This window comes from Oncorhynchus nerka, linkage group LG3 (assembly GCF_034236695.1).
Source record: "Oncorhynchus nerka isolate Pitt River linkage group LG3, Oner_Uvic_2.0, whole genome shotgun sequence".
NCBI lineage: Eukaryota > Metazoa > Chordata > Actinopteri > Salmoniformes > Salmonidae > Oncorhynchus > Oncorhynchus nerka.
Genome location: NC_088398.1, coordinates 10,606,608 through 10,627,299, shown reverse-complemented (window position 1 = coordinate 10,627,299; position 20,692 = coordinate 10,606,608). Strand labels below are relative to the sequence as shown.

The 20,692-nt window shown below is 44.1% G+C and overlaps 1 protein-coding gene across 1 annotated transcript; it reads right to left on the bottom strand.

Moving 5' to 3' along the window:
• Nucleotides 1-4,197: 4,197 nt before the first annotated feature.
• Nucleotides 4,198-20,275, bottom strand: LOC115102116 (B-cell receptor CD22-like). The gene is made up of 6 exons (XM_029621714.2): nt 20,139-20,275; nt 19,645-20,022; nt 7,771-8,034; nt 7,322-7,591; nt 7,048-7,147; nt 4,198-5,125 (listed from the first exon to the last, which is right to left on the bottom strand). Exons 1-6 carry the CDS (start codon nt 20,194-20,196, stop codon nt 5,053-5,055), a joined length of 1,143 nt encoding a protein of 380 aa, XP_029477574.2. The 5' UTR covers nt 20,197-20,275; the 3' UTR covers nt 4,198-5,052.
• Between the last annotated feature and the right edge of the window lie 417 nt (nt 20,276-20,692).

Genomic DNA, 20,692 nt, shown 5'->3' with positions numbered 1-20,692 from the left:
CCACATGAGGGAGGAGGATGTCTTCCCTGTAACGCACAGCGTTGAGATTGCATGCAATGACAAGCTCAGTCCAATGATGCTGTGACACACCGCCCCAGACCATGACGGACCCTCCACCTCCAAATCGATCCCGCTCCAGAGTACAGGCCTCGGTGTAAAGCTCAGGCCTCTGTGTAACGCGAATCCAACCATAACCCCTGGTGAGACAAACCCATGACTCGCTAGTGAAGAGCATTTTTTGTCAGTCCTGTCTGGTCCAGCGACGATGGGTTTGTGCCCATAGGCTACGTTGTTGCCGGTGATGTCTGGTGAGGACCTGCCTTACAACAGGCCTACAAGCTCTCTCAGCCTATTGCGGACAGTCTGAGCACTGATGGAGGAATTGTGCGTTCCTGGTGTAACAGTTGTTGTTGCCATCCTGAACCTGTCCCGCGGGTGTGATGCAGGTGTGATGTTCGGATGTACCGATCCTGTGCAGGTGTTGTTACACATGGTCTTCCACTGTGAGCATGATCAGCTGTCCGTCCTGTCTCCCTGTAGCACTGTTTTAGGCGTCTCACAGTACGGACATTGCAATTGATTGCCCAGGCCACATCTGCAGTCCAAATGCCTCCTTGCAGCATGCCTAAGCCACATTCACGCAGATGAGCAGGGACCCTGGGCATCTTTCTTTTGGTGCTTTTCAGAGTCAGTAGAAAGGCCTCTTTAGTGTCCTAAGTCTTCATAACTGTGACCTAACTGTACCTGCTATGCAGTACTTAAAACAGCTACGCCACTCGTAAAACATAGAGATTACAGATTACATCACTTTAATTTGAACTCTTAAACATATTGTAACTTTATCACTCACCTCCTAATGCAAGCCACTGTTATAATGATGATCAGTGTCAGAGCGATGGGGATCCCCACTGGCACCACCAACCAATCTTTAAGAAGCCCTCCTGTTCTCCTCTCATTACCTGTATTAACTGCACCTGTTTGAACTCGTTACCTGTATAAAAGACACCTGTCCACACACTCAATCAAACAGACTCCAACCTCTCCACAATAGCCAAAACCAGAGAGCTGTGTAAGGACATCAGGGGTAAAATTGTAGACCTGCACAAGGCTGGGATGGTCTACAGGACAATAGACAAGCAGCTTGGTGAGAAGGCAACAACTGTTGGCGCAATTATTAGAAAATGGAAGAAGTTCAAGATGACGGTCAATCACCCTCGGTCTGGGGCTCCATGCAAGATCTCACCTCGTGGGGCATCAATGATCATGAGGAAGGTGAGGGATCAGCCCAGAACTACATGGCAGGACCTGGTCAATGACCTGAAGAGAGCTGGGACCACAGTCTCAAAGAAAACCATTAGTAACACACTACGCCGTCATGGATTAAAATCCTGCAGCGCACGCAAGGTTCCCCTGCTAAAGCCAGCGCATGTCCAGGCCAGTCTGAAGTTTGCCAATGACCATCTGGTTGATCCAGAGGAGGAATGGGAGAAGGTCATGTGGTCTGATGAGACAAAAATAGAGCTTTTTGGTCTAAACTCCACTCGCCGTGTTTGGAGGAAGAAGAAGGATGAGTACAACCCCAAGAACACCATCCTAACCGTGAAGCATGGAGGTGGAAACATCATTCTTTGGGGATGCTTTTCTGCAAAGGGGACAGGACGACTGCACCGTATTGAGGGGAGGATGGATGGGGCCATGTATCACGGGATCTTGGCCAACAACCTCCTTCCCTCAGTAAGAGAATTGAAGATGGGTCGTGGTGGATCTTCCAGCATGACAACGACCCGAAACACAAAGCCAGGGCAACTAAGGAGTGGCTCCGTAAGAAGCATCTCAAGGTCCTGGAGTGGCCTAGCCAGTCTCCAGACCTGAACCCAATAGAAAATCTTTGGAGGGAGCTGAAAGTCCGTATTGCCCAGTGACAGCCCCGAAACCCAAAGGATCTGGAGAAGGTCTGTATGGAGGAGTGGGCCAAAATCCCTGCTGCAGTGTGTGCAAACCTGGTCAAGATCTACAGGAAACGTATGATCTCTGTAATTGCAAACAAATGTTTCTGTACCAAATATTAAGTTCTGCTTTTCTGATGTATCAAATACTTATGTCATGCAGTAAAATGCAAATTAATTACTTAAAAATCATACAATGTGATTTTCTGGATTTATGTTTTAGATTCCGTCTCTCACAGTTGAAGTGTACCTATGATAAAAATTACAGACCTCTACATGCTTTGTAAGTAGGAAAACCTGCAAAATCGGCAGTGTATCAAATACTTGTTCTCCCCACTGTATATTCATTATAGAGGTTTAGAATTGTTCCACAGTTGTTTTCTAGTTCTCTCTCTCTCTCTGCATATTATAAAAATAAATGTGTGACTGAGACAGAACTCTGCAGGGGAGTGAAGGAGATAAGACTAGTCAGACATTCCACTATAAATCAACTTTGGAGAGTGGATGTTTACTAAATTTTTAGATAGCACTCAAAGCCATTGTTTATATAGCTTTGTAGGCATGGTTTTGGTCTCAGGAGTAAAATGACGTAATGACGTGGGTAGTGACATCACCAGGGCTAGACATACGGTTTAACAAAACAACTTGAGACCTTTTGTTTGAAGCGGAACTTACTCGGAAACATGCATGCTATGTTCCTGATTGTCAACTACTGTCTGCAATTGCATTAATTAAGGTTTTAGAATGATTTAATTCAAGATATTGTCATAATGCAAATTTCACCAATGAGCCAATGATTGACAAGGATGAAAGCAACGAACCCTAACCGCGTGAATCGTCGACCAGCCATCATTATCGTAGAGCACTCAATCGATTCACTTTATATGTGTGCATTGTATTGACCTGCTCCCTTATTAATAAGTGATTAAAGGTTTAGTTTAAGTATAACTCTAACTTGTGTGATACGTTTGTCTCTCCTCATTTGATAGTAAAGAAATTCACCACCACACAGGATTGAGGTAAAGATGAACAGAGCAAAGTACAGAGAGATCCTTGATGAAAACCTGCCCCAGAGCGCTCAGAACCTCAGACTGGGGTGAAGGTTGACCTTCCAATAGGACAATGGCCCTAAGCACACAGCCAAGACAACGCAGGAGTGGCTTCGGGAACATCTCTAGAGAGACCTGAAAATAGCTGTGCAACGACGCTCCCCATCCAACCTGACAGAGCTTGAAAGGATCTACAGAGAATGGGAGAAACTCCCCAAATACAGGTGCCAAGTTGTAGAGTAATACCCAAGAAGAATCGTCTGTAATTGCTGCCAAAGGTGCTTCAACAAAGGACTGAGTAAAGGGTCTGAATACTTACGTAAATGTAATATTCCAGTTCTTATTTTTTATAAATTTGCAAAAAATTCTAAAAAACCTTTTTTTCTTTGTCATTAGGGTATATTGTATGTAGATTGATGAGGAAAAAAACGATTTAATCCATTTTAGAATAAGGCTGTAACCTAACACAATGTGAAAAAATACAAGGGGTCTAAATACTTTCCGAAGGCACTGTAAATGTCTTGTATTGTACTTGTAATGTACAGTATGTGTCTCTGGTGTGACGATGTGCATCCTTTGTTTGTGCATGCTTCTATCTTGTTAAAATTGAATGATTGATCCTAAAATTTCATTTGAGGACCGTTACTTTTTTTGTTTGAGGTGCAGCCGCCTGGGGGAAGGTGCTGGTAAGAGAGAAGTGGCCATGTGACGGGTTTAGTTTGTAACTATCTGACTAAGTTTGAGAGAATATTGTTTATTTATCTTGAATTGAAGTTGAATTAATATTTTGTTAGATCTTCCCTCGACTGCACCAAAACCTGTATTTTTGGTTGTTTGGTTTTGCAAGGGCGTTCCTCCTCTTCGTCTGAGTAGCGAGAAAGATGCTCGCAGCGTGGTAAGTGTCCATATCGTTTATTTTAAAACATAAACTGAACACTAAGAAATACAAAACAATAAATGTGAACATGAACGAAAACAGTACCATGTGGTGACAGACACGGAAACAAACAGCCACAAACCAACAGTGAAACCCAGGCTACCTAAGTATGATTCTCAATCAGAGACAACTAACGACACCTGCCTCTGATTGAGAACCATACTAGGCCGAAACAGAAACCCAACCTAGAAACACAAAACATAGAATACCCACCCAACTCACGTCCTGACCAACTAAAAACAAAGAAATAACACAAAAACTAGGGTCAGAACTTGACAGGTTTGTTGCTTTTATTAATTATGTACTGTTATGACCTCCTTTTTGACCAGGCTGAGAGAGTCTCAGTAATTCAGTTTCTATTCACTAATGGAGGAGAATTATTATTTTTGAACTTGCAACCTGTTGTTGACTTATTTATTTTGCTACTCAACTCAAACTTGAAGAACTTGTATATAATACAGTGGTCTAAGGCACTGCATCTCAGCGCAAAAGGTGTCACTACAATACCAGGTTCAAATCTAGGCTGTTTCACATCTGTGATTGGGAGGCCCATAGGGCGGCGCACAATTGGCCTAGCGTCGTTGGGGTTTGGCCGGGGTAGGCCATCATTATAAATTTGTTCTTAACTGACTTGCCTAGGTAAGTAAAGGTTACATTTAAAAATAAAATAAAAATAGGCAGAGCTCAGCCTGGGGTGGTGTAGCTTGGCATTGTGACATATGGTTATGTTATATATATACAGTATGTTATTATCCATTTTTATATCATTGTAATTCAATTTAAATATATATTTACATATTGAAACTAATCTCTGGTTGTCGTTTCACTTTTGGTCATCCAGTCCTCAACAACTCACCATCATAAAATAACTAAATTACAGTAGGCCTATTACAGTGAAATTACTTATTTTCTACAGTAGAGAGCTGAAATGAGGAGCACAGTACATTCTACAGATATTACTGTACATTTTATTAACGAATACAGCTGGAAATAGCTACACAACAGTGCCACCGTGTGGCAGTAAACTGGACACAACATCTCCCACCAGAGTTAATTCAGTTCCCTTTCAGTTCCTGTTAACTTAAGTGTCTCATTTGTTATGGTCATCCTTTATGGAGTATTAGGGTAATGGCTGCTGGATGGTGGTCTCTGTAAGACTGTAACCTTGTTGACTTGATGCTGGGACAGTTTTCCTGTAGGGGAAAGTTGTTATGGAACCGGACGTATCATTTAATAAACTTGGTATATTGTCTTTATTTTCTACTGGAGATTCTCTGTTTTGGTTGATAATGTTTTCTGTTTCCACTAAACGCATCAGATGGAAGAGTACAATACTGTTAATAGACAATATAAAGTTATACTGTAGATATCAAATGAAAAGGAAACACTCAAAGGTACAGGAGTTGTAGAATTATATACAGCGCAAACCAATACAGTGCCTTGCGAAAGTATTCGGCCCCCTTGAACTTTGCGACCTTTTGCCACATTTCAGGCTTCAAACATAAAGATATAAAACTATATTTTTTTGTGAAGAATCAACAACAAGTGGGACACAATCATGAAGTGGAATGACATTTATTGGATATTTCAAACTTTTTTAACAAATCAAAAACTGAAAAATTGGGCGTGCAAAATTATTCAGCCCCCTTAAGTTAATACTTTGTAGCGCCACCTTTTGCTGCGATTACAGCTGTAAGTCGCTTGGGGTATGTCTCTATCAGTTTTGCACATCGAGAGACTGAAATTTTTTCCCATTCCTCCTTGCAAAACAGCTCGAGCTCAGTGAGGTTGGATGGAGAGCATTTGTGAACAGCAGTTTTCAGTTCTTTCCACAGATTCTCGATTGGATTCAGGTCTGGACTTTGACTTGGCCATTCTAACACCTGGATATGTTTATTTTTGAACCATTCCATTGTAGATTTTGCTTTATGTTTTGGATAATTGTCTTGTTGGAAGACAAATCTCCGTCCCAGTCTCAGGTCTTTTGCAGACTCCATCAGGTTTTCTTCCAGAATGGTCCTGTATTTGGCTCCATCCATCTTCCCATCAATTTTAACCATCTTCCCTGTCCCTGCTGAAGAAAAGCAGGCCCAAACCATGATGCTGCCACCACCATGTTTGACAGTGGGGATGGTGTGTTCAGGGTGATGAGCTGTGTTGCTTTTACGCCAAACATAACGTTTTGCATTGTTGCCAAAAAGTTCAATTTTGGTTTCATCTGACCAGAGCACCTTCTTCCACATGTTTGGTGTGTCTCCCAGGTGGCTTGTGGCAAACTTTAAACAACACTTTTTATGGATATCTTTAAGAAATGGCTTTCTTCTTGCCACTCTTCCATAAAGGCCAGATTTGTGCAATATACAACTGATTGTTGTCCTATGGACAGAGTCTCCCACCTCAGCTGTAGATCTCTGCAGTTCATCCAGAGTGATCATGGGCCTCTTGGCTGCATCTCTGATCAGTCTTCTCCTTGTATGAGCTGAAAGTTTAGAGGGACGGCCAGGTCTTGGTAGATTTGCAGTGGTCTGATACTCCTTCCATTTCAATATTATCGCTTGCACAGTGCTCCTTGGGATGTTTAAAGCTTGGGAAATCTTTTTGTATCCAAATCCGGCTTTAAACTTCTTCACAACAGTATCTCGGACCTGCCTGGTGTGTTCCTTGTTCTTCATGATGCTCTCTGCGATTTTAACGGACCTCTGAGACTATCACAGTGCAGGTGCATTTATACGGAGACTTGATTACACACAGGTGGATTGTATTTATCATCGTTAGTCATTTAGGTCAACATTGGATCATTCAGAGATCCTCACAGAACTTCTGGAGAGAGTTTGCTGCACTGAAAGTAAAGGGACTGAATAATTTTGCACGCCCAATTTTTCAGTTTTTGATTTGTTAAAAAAGTTTGAAATATCCAATAAATGTCGTTCCACTTCATGATTGTGTCCCACCTGTTGTTGATTCTTCACAAAAAAATACAGTTTTATATCTTTATGTTTGAAGCCAGAAATGTGGCAAAAGGTTGCAAAGTTCAAGGGGGCCGAATACTTTCGCAAGGCACTGTACATACAGAGATTACAGATCACATCACTGTATTTGTAACTTTATCACTCACCACCTAATGCAAGCCACTGTTATAATGATGATCAGTGTCAGAGCGATGGAGATCCCCACTGGCACCACCAAGCTCCACAATATGGAGGACTGGCCATTTACTGCAGAGAATAAACTACTGTAAGCTCTATAGGCCAGGGATAGCTTCACACTCGTGTACATACTGTCATTTGTTTCAATGGAAAATGTACAATAACAGGTGGCATAATCGTGATGTTTTATTACAGACTAGACTACAAATGATGTATATGTTCAATGCATCCCCTTGTACCTACCTTTCCCCACAGTCATGGTTACAGTATAGCTCTGTGATCCATGCTTGTTCATCGCTACACAGCAGTACTGCCCACTGTCCTCAAGGCTGATGTTAGTGATGCTGTAACTCTGCCCTGACCCTCTCAGTGAAGCTTGGGATTCTGTCCTCTGAAGCCAGGTGTAGTGCTTTACTGCAGGGTTGGCATCACTGCTGCAGGACAGAGTCACAGAGCTGCCCATCACTACATCCCCAAAAGGATTGACTGACACTGATGTGTTCTTTGGAGCATCTGAAGGCAGAGAAAGGTTAAAAAAAATCACACTTTATTTTACAGTATAGTTTCCTATATTTGGGTAACACTGAGACATGTCTGGTACATACTAACCTGTCAAAGAGCGTCCCAAAAAAACTGACAAACATTGTTACTGATTCATTCATTATCTGTGATTGTGATTTCAAAGTACTTACACTGGACATTAATAGACAACGCTGAGGAGTAGATTGGTCTATTAGTGGTCAGGGCCTCACAGTAGTAGTTTCCACTGTCTGTTGTGCTGATATTGGTGATGGTCATCATCTGTCTCTTATCAACAGCCGTAGAGCCTCCAGTCTGGTACCAGGTGTAGCCCTCCACTGGAGTGTGGGCAGTACTACAGCAGAATAACGTCACTGAGCTGCCCTCAACAACATCACCAGCGGGACTGAGGGACACTGCTACTTCACTGGAATTATCTGAAAGTAGACAAGAGATATGTAAGCAATTTTCTTAGTTATTAAACCAGGCAAGACAGTTATGAACAAATTCTTATTTACAATGACGGCCAAACCCGGACAACGCTGGGCCAATTGTGCGCCACCCTATGGAACTCCCAATCACAGCTGGATGTGATTCAGCCTGGATTCAAACCAGGGACTGTAGTGACGCCTCTTGCACTAAAATGCAGTGCCTTAGACCGCTGCGCCACTCGGGAGCCCAATAAAACATACCAGACAGATAACAGGACAGGGCACATCAGATTATTTGTCTATTCCTGTTTTAAATGGAAATACACTGAAATGTATATCCATATGTTGTTGTGTTTGTAGTGGTGGCTGTCTGGGAATTATTATGAGTCAGAGGCGGCGGGGTGGTCACCCAAAGGACGATTCCATACCGACAGTCAAGACCATGTGACTTCCTGCTACAATTCCGCAAATTTTTGCATACAGTCTTTGTGGTCTTTCCCAGAGGGACATCAGAGACTGCAACGTTCTCTGCTTCACAGAAACATGGCTTACTGGGAAGACGCTATCCGACGCGGTGCAGCCAACGGGTTTCTCCACGCATCGCGCCGACAGAAACAAACATCTTTCTGGTAAGAAGAGTGGCGGGGGCGTATGCCTCATGACTAACGAGACATGGTGTGATGAAGGAAACATACAGGAACTCAAATCCTTCTGTTCACCTGATTTAGAATTCCTCACAATCAAATGTAGACCGCATTATCTTCCAAGAGAATTCTCCTCGATTATAATCACAGCCGTATATATCCCCCCCCCAAGCAGACACATCGATGGCTCTGAACGAACTTTATTTAACTCTTTGCAAACTGGAAACCATTTATCCGGAGGCTGCATTCATTGTAGCTGGGGATTTTAACAAAGCTAATCTGAAAACAAGACTCCCTAAATTTTACCAGCATATCGATTGCGCAACCAGGGGTGGTAAAACCTTGGATCATTGTTACTCTAACTTCCGCGACGCATATAAGGCCCTGCCCCGCCCCCTTTCGGAAAAGCTGACCACGACTCCATTTTGCTGATCCCTGCCTACAGGCAGAAACTAAAACAAGAGGCTCCCACGCTGAGGTCTGTCCAACGCTGGTCAGACCAAGCTGACTCCACACTCCAAGACTGCTTCCATCACGTGGACTGGGACATGTTTCGTATTGCGTCAGATGGAAATATTGACGAATACGCTGATTCGGTGTGCGAGTTCATTAGAACGTGCATCGAAGATGTCGTTCCCATAGCAACGATAAAAACATTCCCAAACCAGAAACCGTGGATTGATGGCAGCATTCGCGTGAAACTGAAAGCGCGAACCACTGCTTTTAATCAGGGCAAGGTGTCTGGTAATATGTCCGAATATAAACAATGCAGCTATTCCCTCCGCAAGGCTATTAAACAAGCTAAGCGTCAGTACAGAGACAAAGTGGAATCTCAATTCAATGGCTCAGACACAAGAGGCATGTGGCAGGGTCTACAGTCAATCACGGACTATCACCCCCCCTCCCCCTGAAAAGATTTAGATGCACTACTGTTCCACTGGAGGTCATAAGGTGAATGCACCAATTTGTAAGTCGCTCTGGATAAGAGCGTCTGCTAAATGACTTAAATGTAATGTAAATGTAATGACTACAAGAAGAAACCCAGCCCAGTCACGGACCAGGATGTCTTGCTCCCAGGCAGACTAAATAACTTTTTGCCCGCTTTGAGGACAATACATTGCCACTGACACGGCCTGCAACGAAAACATGCGGTCTCTCCTTCACTGCAGCCGAGGTGAGTAAGACATTTAAACGTGTTAACCCTCGCAAGGCTGCAGGCCCAGACGGCATCCCCAGCCGCGCCCTCAGAGCATGCGCAGACCAGCTGGCCGGTGTGTTTACGGACATATTCAATCAATCCCTATACCAGTCTGCTGTTCCCACATGCTTCAAGAGGGCCACCATTGTTCCTGTTCCCAAGAAAGCTAAGGTAACTGAGCTAAACGACTACCGCCCCGTAGCACTCACTTCCGTCATCATGAAGTGCTTTGAGAGACTAGTCAAGGACCATATCACCTCCACCCTACCTGACACCCTAGACCCACTCCAATTTGCTTACCGCCCAAATAGGTCCACAGACGATGCAATCTCAACCACACTGCACACTGCCCTAACCCACCTGGACAAGAGGAATACCTATGTGAGAATGCTGTTCATCGACTACAGCTCGGCATTCAACACCATAGTACCCTCCAAGCTCGTCATCAAGCTCGAGACCCTGGGTCTCGACCCCGCCCTGTGCAACTGGGTTCTGGACTTCCTGACGGGCCGCCCCCAGGTGGTGAGGGTAGGCAACAACATCTCCTCCCCGCTGATCCTCAACACGGGGGCCCCACAAGGGTGCGTTCTGAGCCCTCTCCTGTACTCCCTGTTCACCCACGACTGCGTGGCCATGCACGCCTCCAACTCAATCATCAAGTTTGCGGACGACACAACAGTGGTAGGCTTGATTACCAACAACGACGAGACGGCCTACAGGGAGGAGGTGAGGGCCCTCGGAGTGTGGTGTCAGGAAAATAACCTCACACTCAACGTCAACAAAACTAAGGAGATGATTGTGGACTTCAGGAAACAGCAGAGGGAACACCCCCCTATCCACATCGATGGAACAGTAGTGGAGAGGGTAGTTCCTCGGCATACACATCACAGACAAACTGAATTGGTCCACTCACACTGACAGCGTCGTGAAGAAGGCGCAGCAGCGCCTCTTCAACCTCAGGAGGCTGAAGAAATTCGGCTTGTCACCAAAAGCACTCACAAACTTCTACAGATGCACAATCGAGAGCATCCTGGCGGGCTGTATCACCGCCTGGTACGGCAACTGCTCCGCCCTCAACCGTAAGGCTCTCCAGAGGGTAGTGAGGTCTGCACAACGCATCACCGGGGGTAAACTACCTGCCCTCCAGGACACCTACACCACCCGATGTTACAGGAAGGCCATAAAGATCATCAAGGACATCAACCACCCGAACCACTGCCTGTTCACCCCGCTATCATCCAGAAGGCGAGGTCAGTACAGGTGCATCAAAGCTGGGACCGAGAGACTGAAAAACAGCTTCTATCTCAAGGCCATCAGACTGTTAAACAGCCACCACTAACATTGAGTGGCTGCTGCCAACACACTGTCATTGACACTGACCCAACTCCAGCCACTTTAATAATGGGAAATGATGTAAATATATCACTAGCCACTTTAAACAATGCTACCTTATATAATGTTACTTACCCTACATTATTAATCTCATATGCATATGTATATACTGTACTCTAGATCATCGACTGCATTCTTATGTCACTAGCCACTTTAACTATGCCACTTTGTTTACTTTGTCTACATACTCATCTCATATGTATATACTGTACTCGATACCATCTACTGTATGCTGCTCTGTACCATCACTCATTCATATATCCTTATGTACATATTCCTTATCCCCTTACACTGTGTATAAGACAGTAGCTTTGGAATTGTTAGTTAGATTACTTGTTGGTTATCACTGCATTGTCGGAACTAGAAGCACAAGCATTTCGCTACACTCGCATTAACATCTGCTAACCATGTGTATGTGACAAATAAAATTTGATTTGATTTGATTTGATTTTGGTCGCAGGGCATGCAACTATACCATCAGGTTTTAAAGTACAATAACTTCTTAGTTACAAGAGAGCTCTCACTGTTGTTGTCAACAGCTGGTACTGTACATACAGATATCAATAGCATTGTCATTATTACTCAGAAAGACTTTCAGTAAGTTAATGAGAAAATTAGTAAATATTAAGACATTAACAAACTTTCTGAGGAACTGTAAGAACACTATGAGAGTCTCTCTGAACCATGTGATCATACTGAAACAAGGAAGCAATGGCTCCTCTCCTCAGAGTGACTCAGAAATTATGGTGACATCCATTTCATTGGAACCTCTGAGGCTTGTGGTCAGACCTGATCTCTGTGCAGACAGCTCTCCTATTCTCATGAGTCAAATAGTTACACACTAAATGTACAGTTCCAGTCAAAAGTTTGGACACACCGATTCATTCAAGGGTTTTTATGTTTACTATTTTCTACATTGTAGAATTATAGTGAATACATCAAATCTATGAAATTACACATGGAATCATGTTAAACAAATCAAATACACGCTTGGCATTCTCTCAACCAGCTTCAAAAGGTAGTCACCTGGAATGCATTTCCATTAATGGGTGTGCATTGTTAAAAGTTCATTTGGGGGAATGTATTTCCTTCTTCATGTGTTTGAGCCAATCAGTTGTGTTGTGACAAGGTAGGGGTGGTTTACAGAAGATAGCCCTATTTGGTAAAAGACCAAGTCCATATTATGGCAAGAACAGCTCAAATAAGCAAAGAGAAATGACAGTCCATCATTACTTTAAGACATGAAGGTCAGTCAATCCAGAACATTTGAAGAACTTTGAAAGTTTCTTCAAGTGCAGTCGCAAAAACCATCAAGCGCTATGATGAAACTAGCTCTCATGAGGAGCACCACAGGAAAGGAAGACCCAGAGTTACCTCTTCTGCAGAGGATAAGTTCATTAGAGTTACCAACCTCAGAAATTCCAGCCCAAATAAATGCTTCACAGAGTTCAAGTAACAGACACATCTCAACATCAACTGTTCAGAGGAGACTGTGTGAATCAGGCCTTCATGGTCAAATTTCTGCAAAGAAATCACTACTAAAAGACACCAATAATAAGAAGAGACTTGCTTGGGCCAAGAAACACGAGCAACGGATATTAGACTGGTGGAAATCTGTCCTTTGGTCTGATGAATCAACATTTTAGATTTTTGGGTCCAACTACCGTGTCTTTGTGAGACGCAGAGTAGTTGAATGGATGATCTCTGCATGTGTGGTTCCCACCTTGAAGCATGGAGGGGGAGGTGTGATGGTGTGGGGGTGCTTTGCTGGTGACACTGTCAGTGATTTATTTAGAATTCAAGGCACACTTAACCAGCATGGCTACCACAGCATTCTGCAGCAATACTCCATCACATCTGGTTTGCACTTAGTGGGACTATCATTTGTTTTTTTAACAGGACAATGACCCAACACACTTCCAGGCTGTGTAATAACTATTTGACCAAGGAGAGTGATGGAGTTCTGCATCAGATGACCTGGCCTCCACAATCACCCGACCTCAACACAATTGAGATGGTTTGGGATGAGTTGGACAGCAGAGTGAAGGAAAAGCAGCCAACAAATGTTCAGCATATGTGCGAACTCCTTCAAGACTGTTGGAAAAGCATTCCAGGTGAAGCTGGTTAAGAGAATGCCATGTGCATAGCCATCATCAAGACAAAATGTGGCTACTTTGAAGAATCTAAAATATATTTTGATTTGTTAAACGCTTTTTTTGTTACTACATGATTCCATGTGTTATTTCATAGTTTTGATGTCTTCACTATTATTATACAATGTAGAAAATAGTAAAAAATAAATAAAAACCCTTGACTGTATGTACAGAAAACAACCTTGAATGCTGATATTAAATGTTTGTGTTTTGAACATGTATCGATGCATTACAGCATCCCTGCATTACAGTAACGCAACATTTTTTAAAACACAAGACAACACTAAACAATGCATTAATTGCACTCTAATGGGGACAAACGGTGCCCACAAACTGTTGGGGCCTACATGAAGCTGTCCCAACAGCAGAGCTTTCTTCTCATCACCATGGAGTGAATCCTTACCAGAGGCTGCGATACGATTAATTCAGCCTCATTTACTGCCTTTAAAAAAAACAGCTGATATGGCTGACTTGCTTAAACAAATGTGGTTTCTACTGACAATTGAGATGTACAAACTATGGCATAAGGGAACGATGAGCGGATAAGAGGCAATCCGTAATTCCGATTAAGACATTAATGAGCGAGCTAAGATGGACGTAGTCAATATAACTCTTTGTTCAGCACTTTTGAAATGTACAGAGACAGAATTCAGAACATTGGCCGTTCTTACAGTATTCTCCCTGTACACCAAGTTAGAACCAAAGGATAAATAAAGGGGCATATAAGTAGACAATGAAAGCTCTTACAATATTCAATGATGACATTTCTTAAAAACAGCTTATAGGTGCACCACCAAGTTAGAACAGGTGGCTAAGTTATGAGGGGAAAGGGACCAAATTATTAGGGTGAGGTACATGGGCTACTAACAGCTTACTACAAAACATACACGTTGTATTACTTTCTTAGCTACAGTATAAAGTGGCGATTTTAGCATGTAAATCTTGGTGGGGCAAAAAATAAATAAATATTGGGCTGCATGCCAGCAAAGCCACTACGCAACACAACACTAAACAATACATTATTTTCACGACAACGGTGACAAACCGTGCCAACAAACTGGCCTACATAAAGCTGTCCCGACAGCAGAGTCCCAACAGCAGTCCCAACACCTTACCATTGCTACATCAGCTGAGCCTTGTCTGGCAGAGAAACAGTTCATTCAGCCCAATTTACTGCCTTTTAAAAAATATAGCTAATATGGCTAACTTGCTTAAACAAATGTGGTTTATTCTGACAATTGAGATGTACAAACTATGGCATAAGAGGCAATCCATCATTTTGATTAAGACATTAATGAGCAAGCTAGGACAGATGTAGTCTCTTGACCCCTCCTGTCTCAGCCTCCAGTATTTATGCTGCAGTAGTTTATGTGTCGGGGGGCTAGGGTCAGTTTGTTATATCTGGAGTACTTCTCCTGTCCTATTCGGTGTCCTGTGTGAATTTAAGTGTGCTCTCTCTAATTCTCTCTTTCTCTCTTTCTTTCTCTCTCTCGGAGGACCTGAGCCCTAGGACCATGTCTCGGGACTACCTGACATGATGACTCCTTGCTGTCCCCAGTCCACCTGGCCGTGCTGCTGCTCCAGTTTCAACTGTTCTGCCTTATTATTATTGGACCATGCTGGTCATTTCATGAACATTTGAACATCTTGGCCATGTTCTCTTATAATCTCCACCCGGTACAGCCCTCCTTTCGTCTCCATTTTGTTGATCCCTGCCTACAGACAGAAACTAAAACAAGAAGCTCCCACGCTGAGGTCTGTCCAACGCTGGTCCGACCAATCTGATTCCACACTCCAAGACTGTTTCCATCACGTGGACTGGGATATGTTTCGTATTGCGTCAGACAACAACATTGACGAATACGCTGATTCGGTGTGCGAGTTCATTAGAACGTGCGTTGAAGATGTCGTTCCCATAGCAACGATTAAAACATTCCTAAACCAGAAACCGTGGATTGATGGCAGCATTCGCGTGAAACTGAAAGCACGAACCACTGTTTTTAATCAGGGCAAGGTGACCGGAAACATGACCGAATACAAACAGTGTAGCTATTCCCTCCGCAAGGCAATCAAACAAGCTAAGCGTCAGTATAGAGACAAAGTAGAATCTCAATTCAACGGCTCAGACACAAGAGGTATGTGGCAGGGTCTACAGTCAATCACGGATTACCAAAAGAAAACCAGCCCCGTCACGGACCAGGATGTCTTGCTCCCAGGCAGACTAAATAACTTTTTTGCCCGCTTTGAGGACAATACAGTGCCACTGACACGGCCTGCAACCAAAACATGCGGCCTCTCCTTCACTGCAGCCGAGGTGAGTAAAACATTTAAACGTGTTAACCCTCGCAAGGCTGCAGGCCCAGACGGCATCCCCAGCCGCGCCCTCAGAGCATGCGCAGACCAGCTGGCTGGTGTGTTTACGGACATATTCAATCAATCCCTATCCCAGTCTGCTGTTCCCACATGCTTCAAGAGGGCCACCATTGTTCCTGTTCCCAAGAAAGCTAAGGTAACTGAGCTAAACGACTACCGCCCCGTAGCACTCACTTCCGTCATCATGAAGTGCTTTGAGAGACTAGTCAAGGACCATATCACCTCCACCCTACCTGACACCCTAGACCCACTCCAATTTGCTTACCGCCCAAATAGGTCCACAGACGATGCAATCTCAACCACACTGCACACTGCCCTAACCCATCTGGACAAGAGGAATACCTATGTGAGAATGCTGTTCATCGACTACAGCTCGGCATTTAACACCATAGTACCCTCCAAGCTCGTCATCAAGCTCGAGACCCTGGGTCTCGACCCCGCCCTGTGCAACTGGGTACTGGACTTCCTGACGGGCCGCCCCCCCAGGTGGTGAGGGTAGGCAACAACATCTCCACCCCGCTGATCCTCAACACTGGGGCCCCACAAGGGTGTGTTCTGAGCCCTCTCCTGTACTCCCTGTTCACCCACGACTGCGTGGCCACGCACGCCTCCAGCTCAATCATCAAGTTTGCGGACGACACAACAGTGGTAGGCTTGATTACCAACAACGACGAGACGGCCTACAGGGAGGAGGTGAGGGCCCTCGGAGTGTGGTGTCAGGAAAATAACCTCACACTCAACGTCAACAAAACTAAGGAGATGATTGTGGACTTCAGGAAACAGCAGAGGGAACACCCCCCTATCCACATCGATGGAACAGTAGTGGAGAGGGTAGTAAGTTTTAAGTTCCTCGGCATACACATCACAGACAAACTGAATTGGTCCACCCACACAGACAGCATCGTGAAGAAGGCGCAGCAGCGCCTCTTCAACCTCAGGAGGCTGAAGAAATTTGGCTTTTCACCAAAAGCACTCACAAACTTCTACAGATGCACAATCGAGAGCATCCTGGCGGGGTGTATCACCGCCTGGTACGGCAACTGCTCCGCCCACAACCGTAAGGCTCTCCAGAGGGTAGTGAGGTCTGCACAACGCATCACCGGGGGCAAACTACCTGCCCTCCAGGACACCTACACCACCCGATGTTACAGGAAGGCCATAAAGATCATCAAGGACAACAACCACCCGAGCCACTGCCTGTTCACCCCGCTATCATCCAGAAGGCGAGGTCAGTACAGGTGCATCAAAGCTGGGACCGAGAGACTGAAAAACAGCTTCCATCTCAAGGCCATCAGACTGTTAAACAGCCACCACTAACATTGAGTGGCTGCTGCCAACACACTGACTCAACTCCAGCCACTTTAATAATGGGAATTGATGGGAAATGATGTAAAATATATCACTAGCCACTTTAAACAATGCTACCTAACATAATGTTTACATACTGTTTACATTATTAATCTCATATGTATACGTATATACTGTACTCTATATCATCTACTGCATCTTTATGTAATACATGTATCACTAGCCACTTTAACTATGCCACTTTGTTTACATACTCATCTCATATGTATATACTGTACTCGATACCATCTACTGTATCTTACCTATGCCGCTCTGTACCATCACTCATTCATATATCTTTATGTACATATTCCTTATCCCCCTACACTTGTGTGTATAAGACAGTAGTTTTGGAATTGTTAGTTAGATTACTTGTTGGTTATTATTGCATTGTCGGAACTAGAAGCACAAGCATTTCGCTACACTCGCATTAACATCTGCTAACCATGTGTATGTGACAAATAAAATTGGATTTGATTTGATTTGAAGAGGACTGGCCACCCCACATAGCCTGGTTCCTCTCTAGGTTTCTTCCTAGGTTTTGGCCTTTCTGGGGAGTTTTTCCAAGCCACTGTGCTTCTACACCTGCATTGCTTGCTGTTTGGGGTTTTAGGCTGGGTTTCTGTACAGCACTTTGAGATATCAGCTGATGTACGAAGGGCTATATAAATACATTTGATTTGATTTAGTCAATATAACTATTTGTTCAGTACTTTTGAAAAATTCAGAACATCGGCAGTATACATATCTCCCTGGCATATTACATCATTTATGCAGCAGCACAGAAGACATTTTTGGACTCACGTTGTTGTTCTGTGCTCACTAGTCATCATACTTTGTCATCAAAGTCTGCCATTCTCTGGATTGTTGGTGCTTTCAAGACAACTGTGTATGTATAACTTGTATAACTTTTTTCCCCTCGCCCATACCAGGGACCCTCTGCACACATCAACAACAGTCACCCACGAAGCATGGTTACCTATCGGGGAACTACTACTTCAAGGTCTCAGAGCAAGTGACGTCACCGATTGAAACGCTATTTAGCACGCACCGCTAACTAAGCTAGCCGTTTCACATCCGTTACACTCACCCCCCTTTTGACCTTCCTCCTTTTCCGCAGCAACCCGGGTCAACAGCATCAATGTAACAGTATAACTTTAAACCGTACCCTCACCCATACCCGGGCTCGAACCAGGGACCCTCTGCACACATCAACAACAGTCACCCACGAAGCATCGCTACCCATCGCTCCACAAAATCCGCTTCAAGGTCTCAGAGCAGGTGACGTCACCGATTGAAACGCTATTTAGTAGCGCGCACCGCTAACTAAGCTAGCCGTTTCACATCCGTTGCATATGTAGTTCTGTCCTTGAGCTGTTCTTGTCTATTAATGTTAATGTATTATGTCATGTTTTGTGTGGACCCCAGGAAGAGTAGCTGCTGCTTTTGCAATAGCTAATGGGGATCCTAATAAAATGCCAAAAATACCAACTGGGAACTCAAAGAAAAAAAGTTGAATCATGATGTCAGTGAATCATGACGTCAGTGATCTTCAGGTCGTAGCTCTAGAAAGAGGCCCGAGTTCCGGATTTACAATTCCGATCTGCATGAGAGTTCAAAACGTATTTTCCCAGTCGTAGATTGTATTTCCCCGAGTTCTGAGTTGTCTTGAACTCACTAAAGTCAGATTTTGCAGTTCCGAGTTAACAGTTGTTTTGAGCGTGGTAAAAAGCAGCATGGTCAATGAAAGTTTATTATTTTAAACTAGGAAAAGAGACCCTTAATCTTAGACTTGGGACCACACATCCACTTCACTGAATAGCAGGCTAATGATGGCTTTGCAATGCTTGCAGTTAGCCACTGATTGCTTCCAAACAACTTATTGTTGAATTGGCCAATGAGCCCCGATACGTTTTATCTATAATTTATCTTCATATGACAAGGATTGAAAATGATTTGCCAGTAGATTGTCGACTTGATTCATGATGAAGACTGCTTATCTAGCTTGCTAGCTAAGATTTTGAAAGTATTATGTTGACATGATCAGTCCAATCAAAGCATCGGTAGATATAACGTGATTTTACGTAATTCTATCTGTGGCCAATGACCTTGAGCCTTCTTGGATGAGCACTTCTAATGTAAATCTGTGGCAGCACCCAGGGGGCATGAATTTGCGAGCTCTCCCCTGTAGATTTTGTTGTGACATAGTGTCCCCATGAGTGACAGAACACTGAGCCAAGAGAACATTACTAACCCCTATGCTCTGTATTTTACGCTGCCTGCCCCACCACCACAGAAAGCACTGAGCTAGGCTGAAACACCTGCATTTTGGAGCTGCCTTACTAAAGAAAGCAAAAAAGAGACCATGTCTGTATGAGGCTTTATTAACTCAATGCGACTTTATTAACTCGCCACTGGTCAGTTGCTATCTACATATAATCATTGACCACAAGGCGTATTTACACAAAATACGTGTCAAAAAAACATATAATAAGCACTGTGGTCTTACCTGCCACTAGCAGGGTTACTCCAGGCTGTCCAGGAGGCTTCTCCACTGGGTGGTTGGTGATAAAATAGAAGACGTATGTCCCGCTATCAGACCTCCTCAGATCAGAGATCCTCAGGGAGCAGTTCCTGGTTCCTTCCTTCCCCAGGTACTCCACTCTGCCCTGGGAGGTTGGCTCAGGGAAGATGCCTTGGCTATGGTACACGTACCTGGGGGTGATGCAGCGGCTCTGGTCCCGGCACCACATCTCAGACAGCACCCTGTAGGGCTGAGGGTAGTCGTAGAAGCAGGGGAGGACCACAGACGAGCCGGCCACGGCACACAGGGGAGCGGAGGGGACACGCACAGCCCAGTCACTACAGAGGACACCCACACAGCAGCCTGGGATACAAGGAATTAATGAATATGATTTACAATACAATACTTGGTATGTCTATTCACATACCATGCTAAAAGTGTGCTGCGTATGATAATGATGAATATGATGTCAGTCTTACCTTGCAGGATAAGAGAGAGCAGCCTCATCCAGCCAGTCTGGAAGACTCCCAAAGCCATCTCTGACGCTCCCCCACTCCCTTACTCACTGTCCTTCTTTACATTAGCAGCGAAGACCTCGACAGTGTCTGTCTTTCTGTCTGTCACTCACTTCTCTTTTTCCTAACTAGGAACTGGTCAAGGATATTGAGAAACAAAAATAGACGTGTAGAAAGGCATTGACATTATAAGCCTGCAACAAAAAGTCAAGGCACTGTTGCTGGCTTATAATGTCACTGTCTCTAAACAAGCCAGAGCTTGTTTTTGGTCCTGTCTATTTAGACCTTGTTCACAATGAGCATCCATTATAGGCAGATCTATGCCTACAGACCTGTCTAGTTCCAGTCTTATCCCAGCCCCATTTTTACACCCTATTGTTTAGACATTAATGTTTCACTGTCCTGCACTGTCCATTAAGCTCCTGTGGCATGGTGTAAGCCTCGGACTGGCCTACCCATGCCTCAACTACAATGCACTGTGGTCTATCGCCTCGAACATTAGCTAAACTTAACACATA

Coding starts and splice junctions, on each gene's coding strand:
- LOC115102116 (XM_029621714.2), bottom strand. CDS start 20,196: ATGGCTTTGGGAGTCTTCCAGACTGGCTGGATGAGGCTGCTCTCTCTT. Junction 7,592..7,770: donor GTTGTCTATTAATGTCCAGT/GTAAGTACTTTG, acceptor CTCTGCCTTCAG/ATGCTCCAAAGAACACATCA. Junction 5,126..7,047: donor ACAGTGGCTTGCATTAGGTG/GTGAGTGATAAA, acceptor TTTCCCCTACAG/GAAAACTGTCCCAGCATCAA.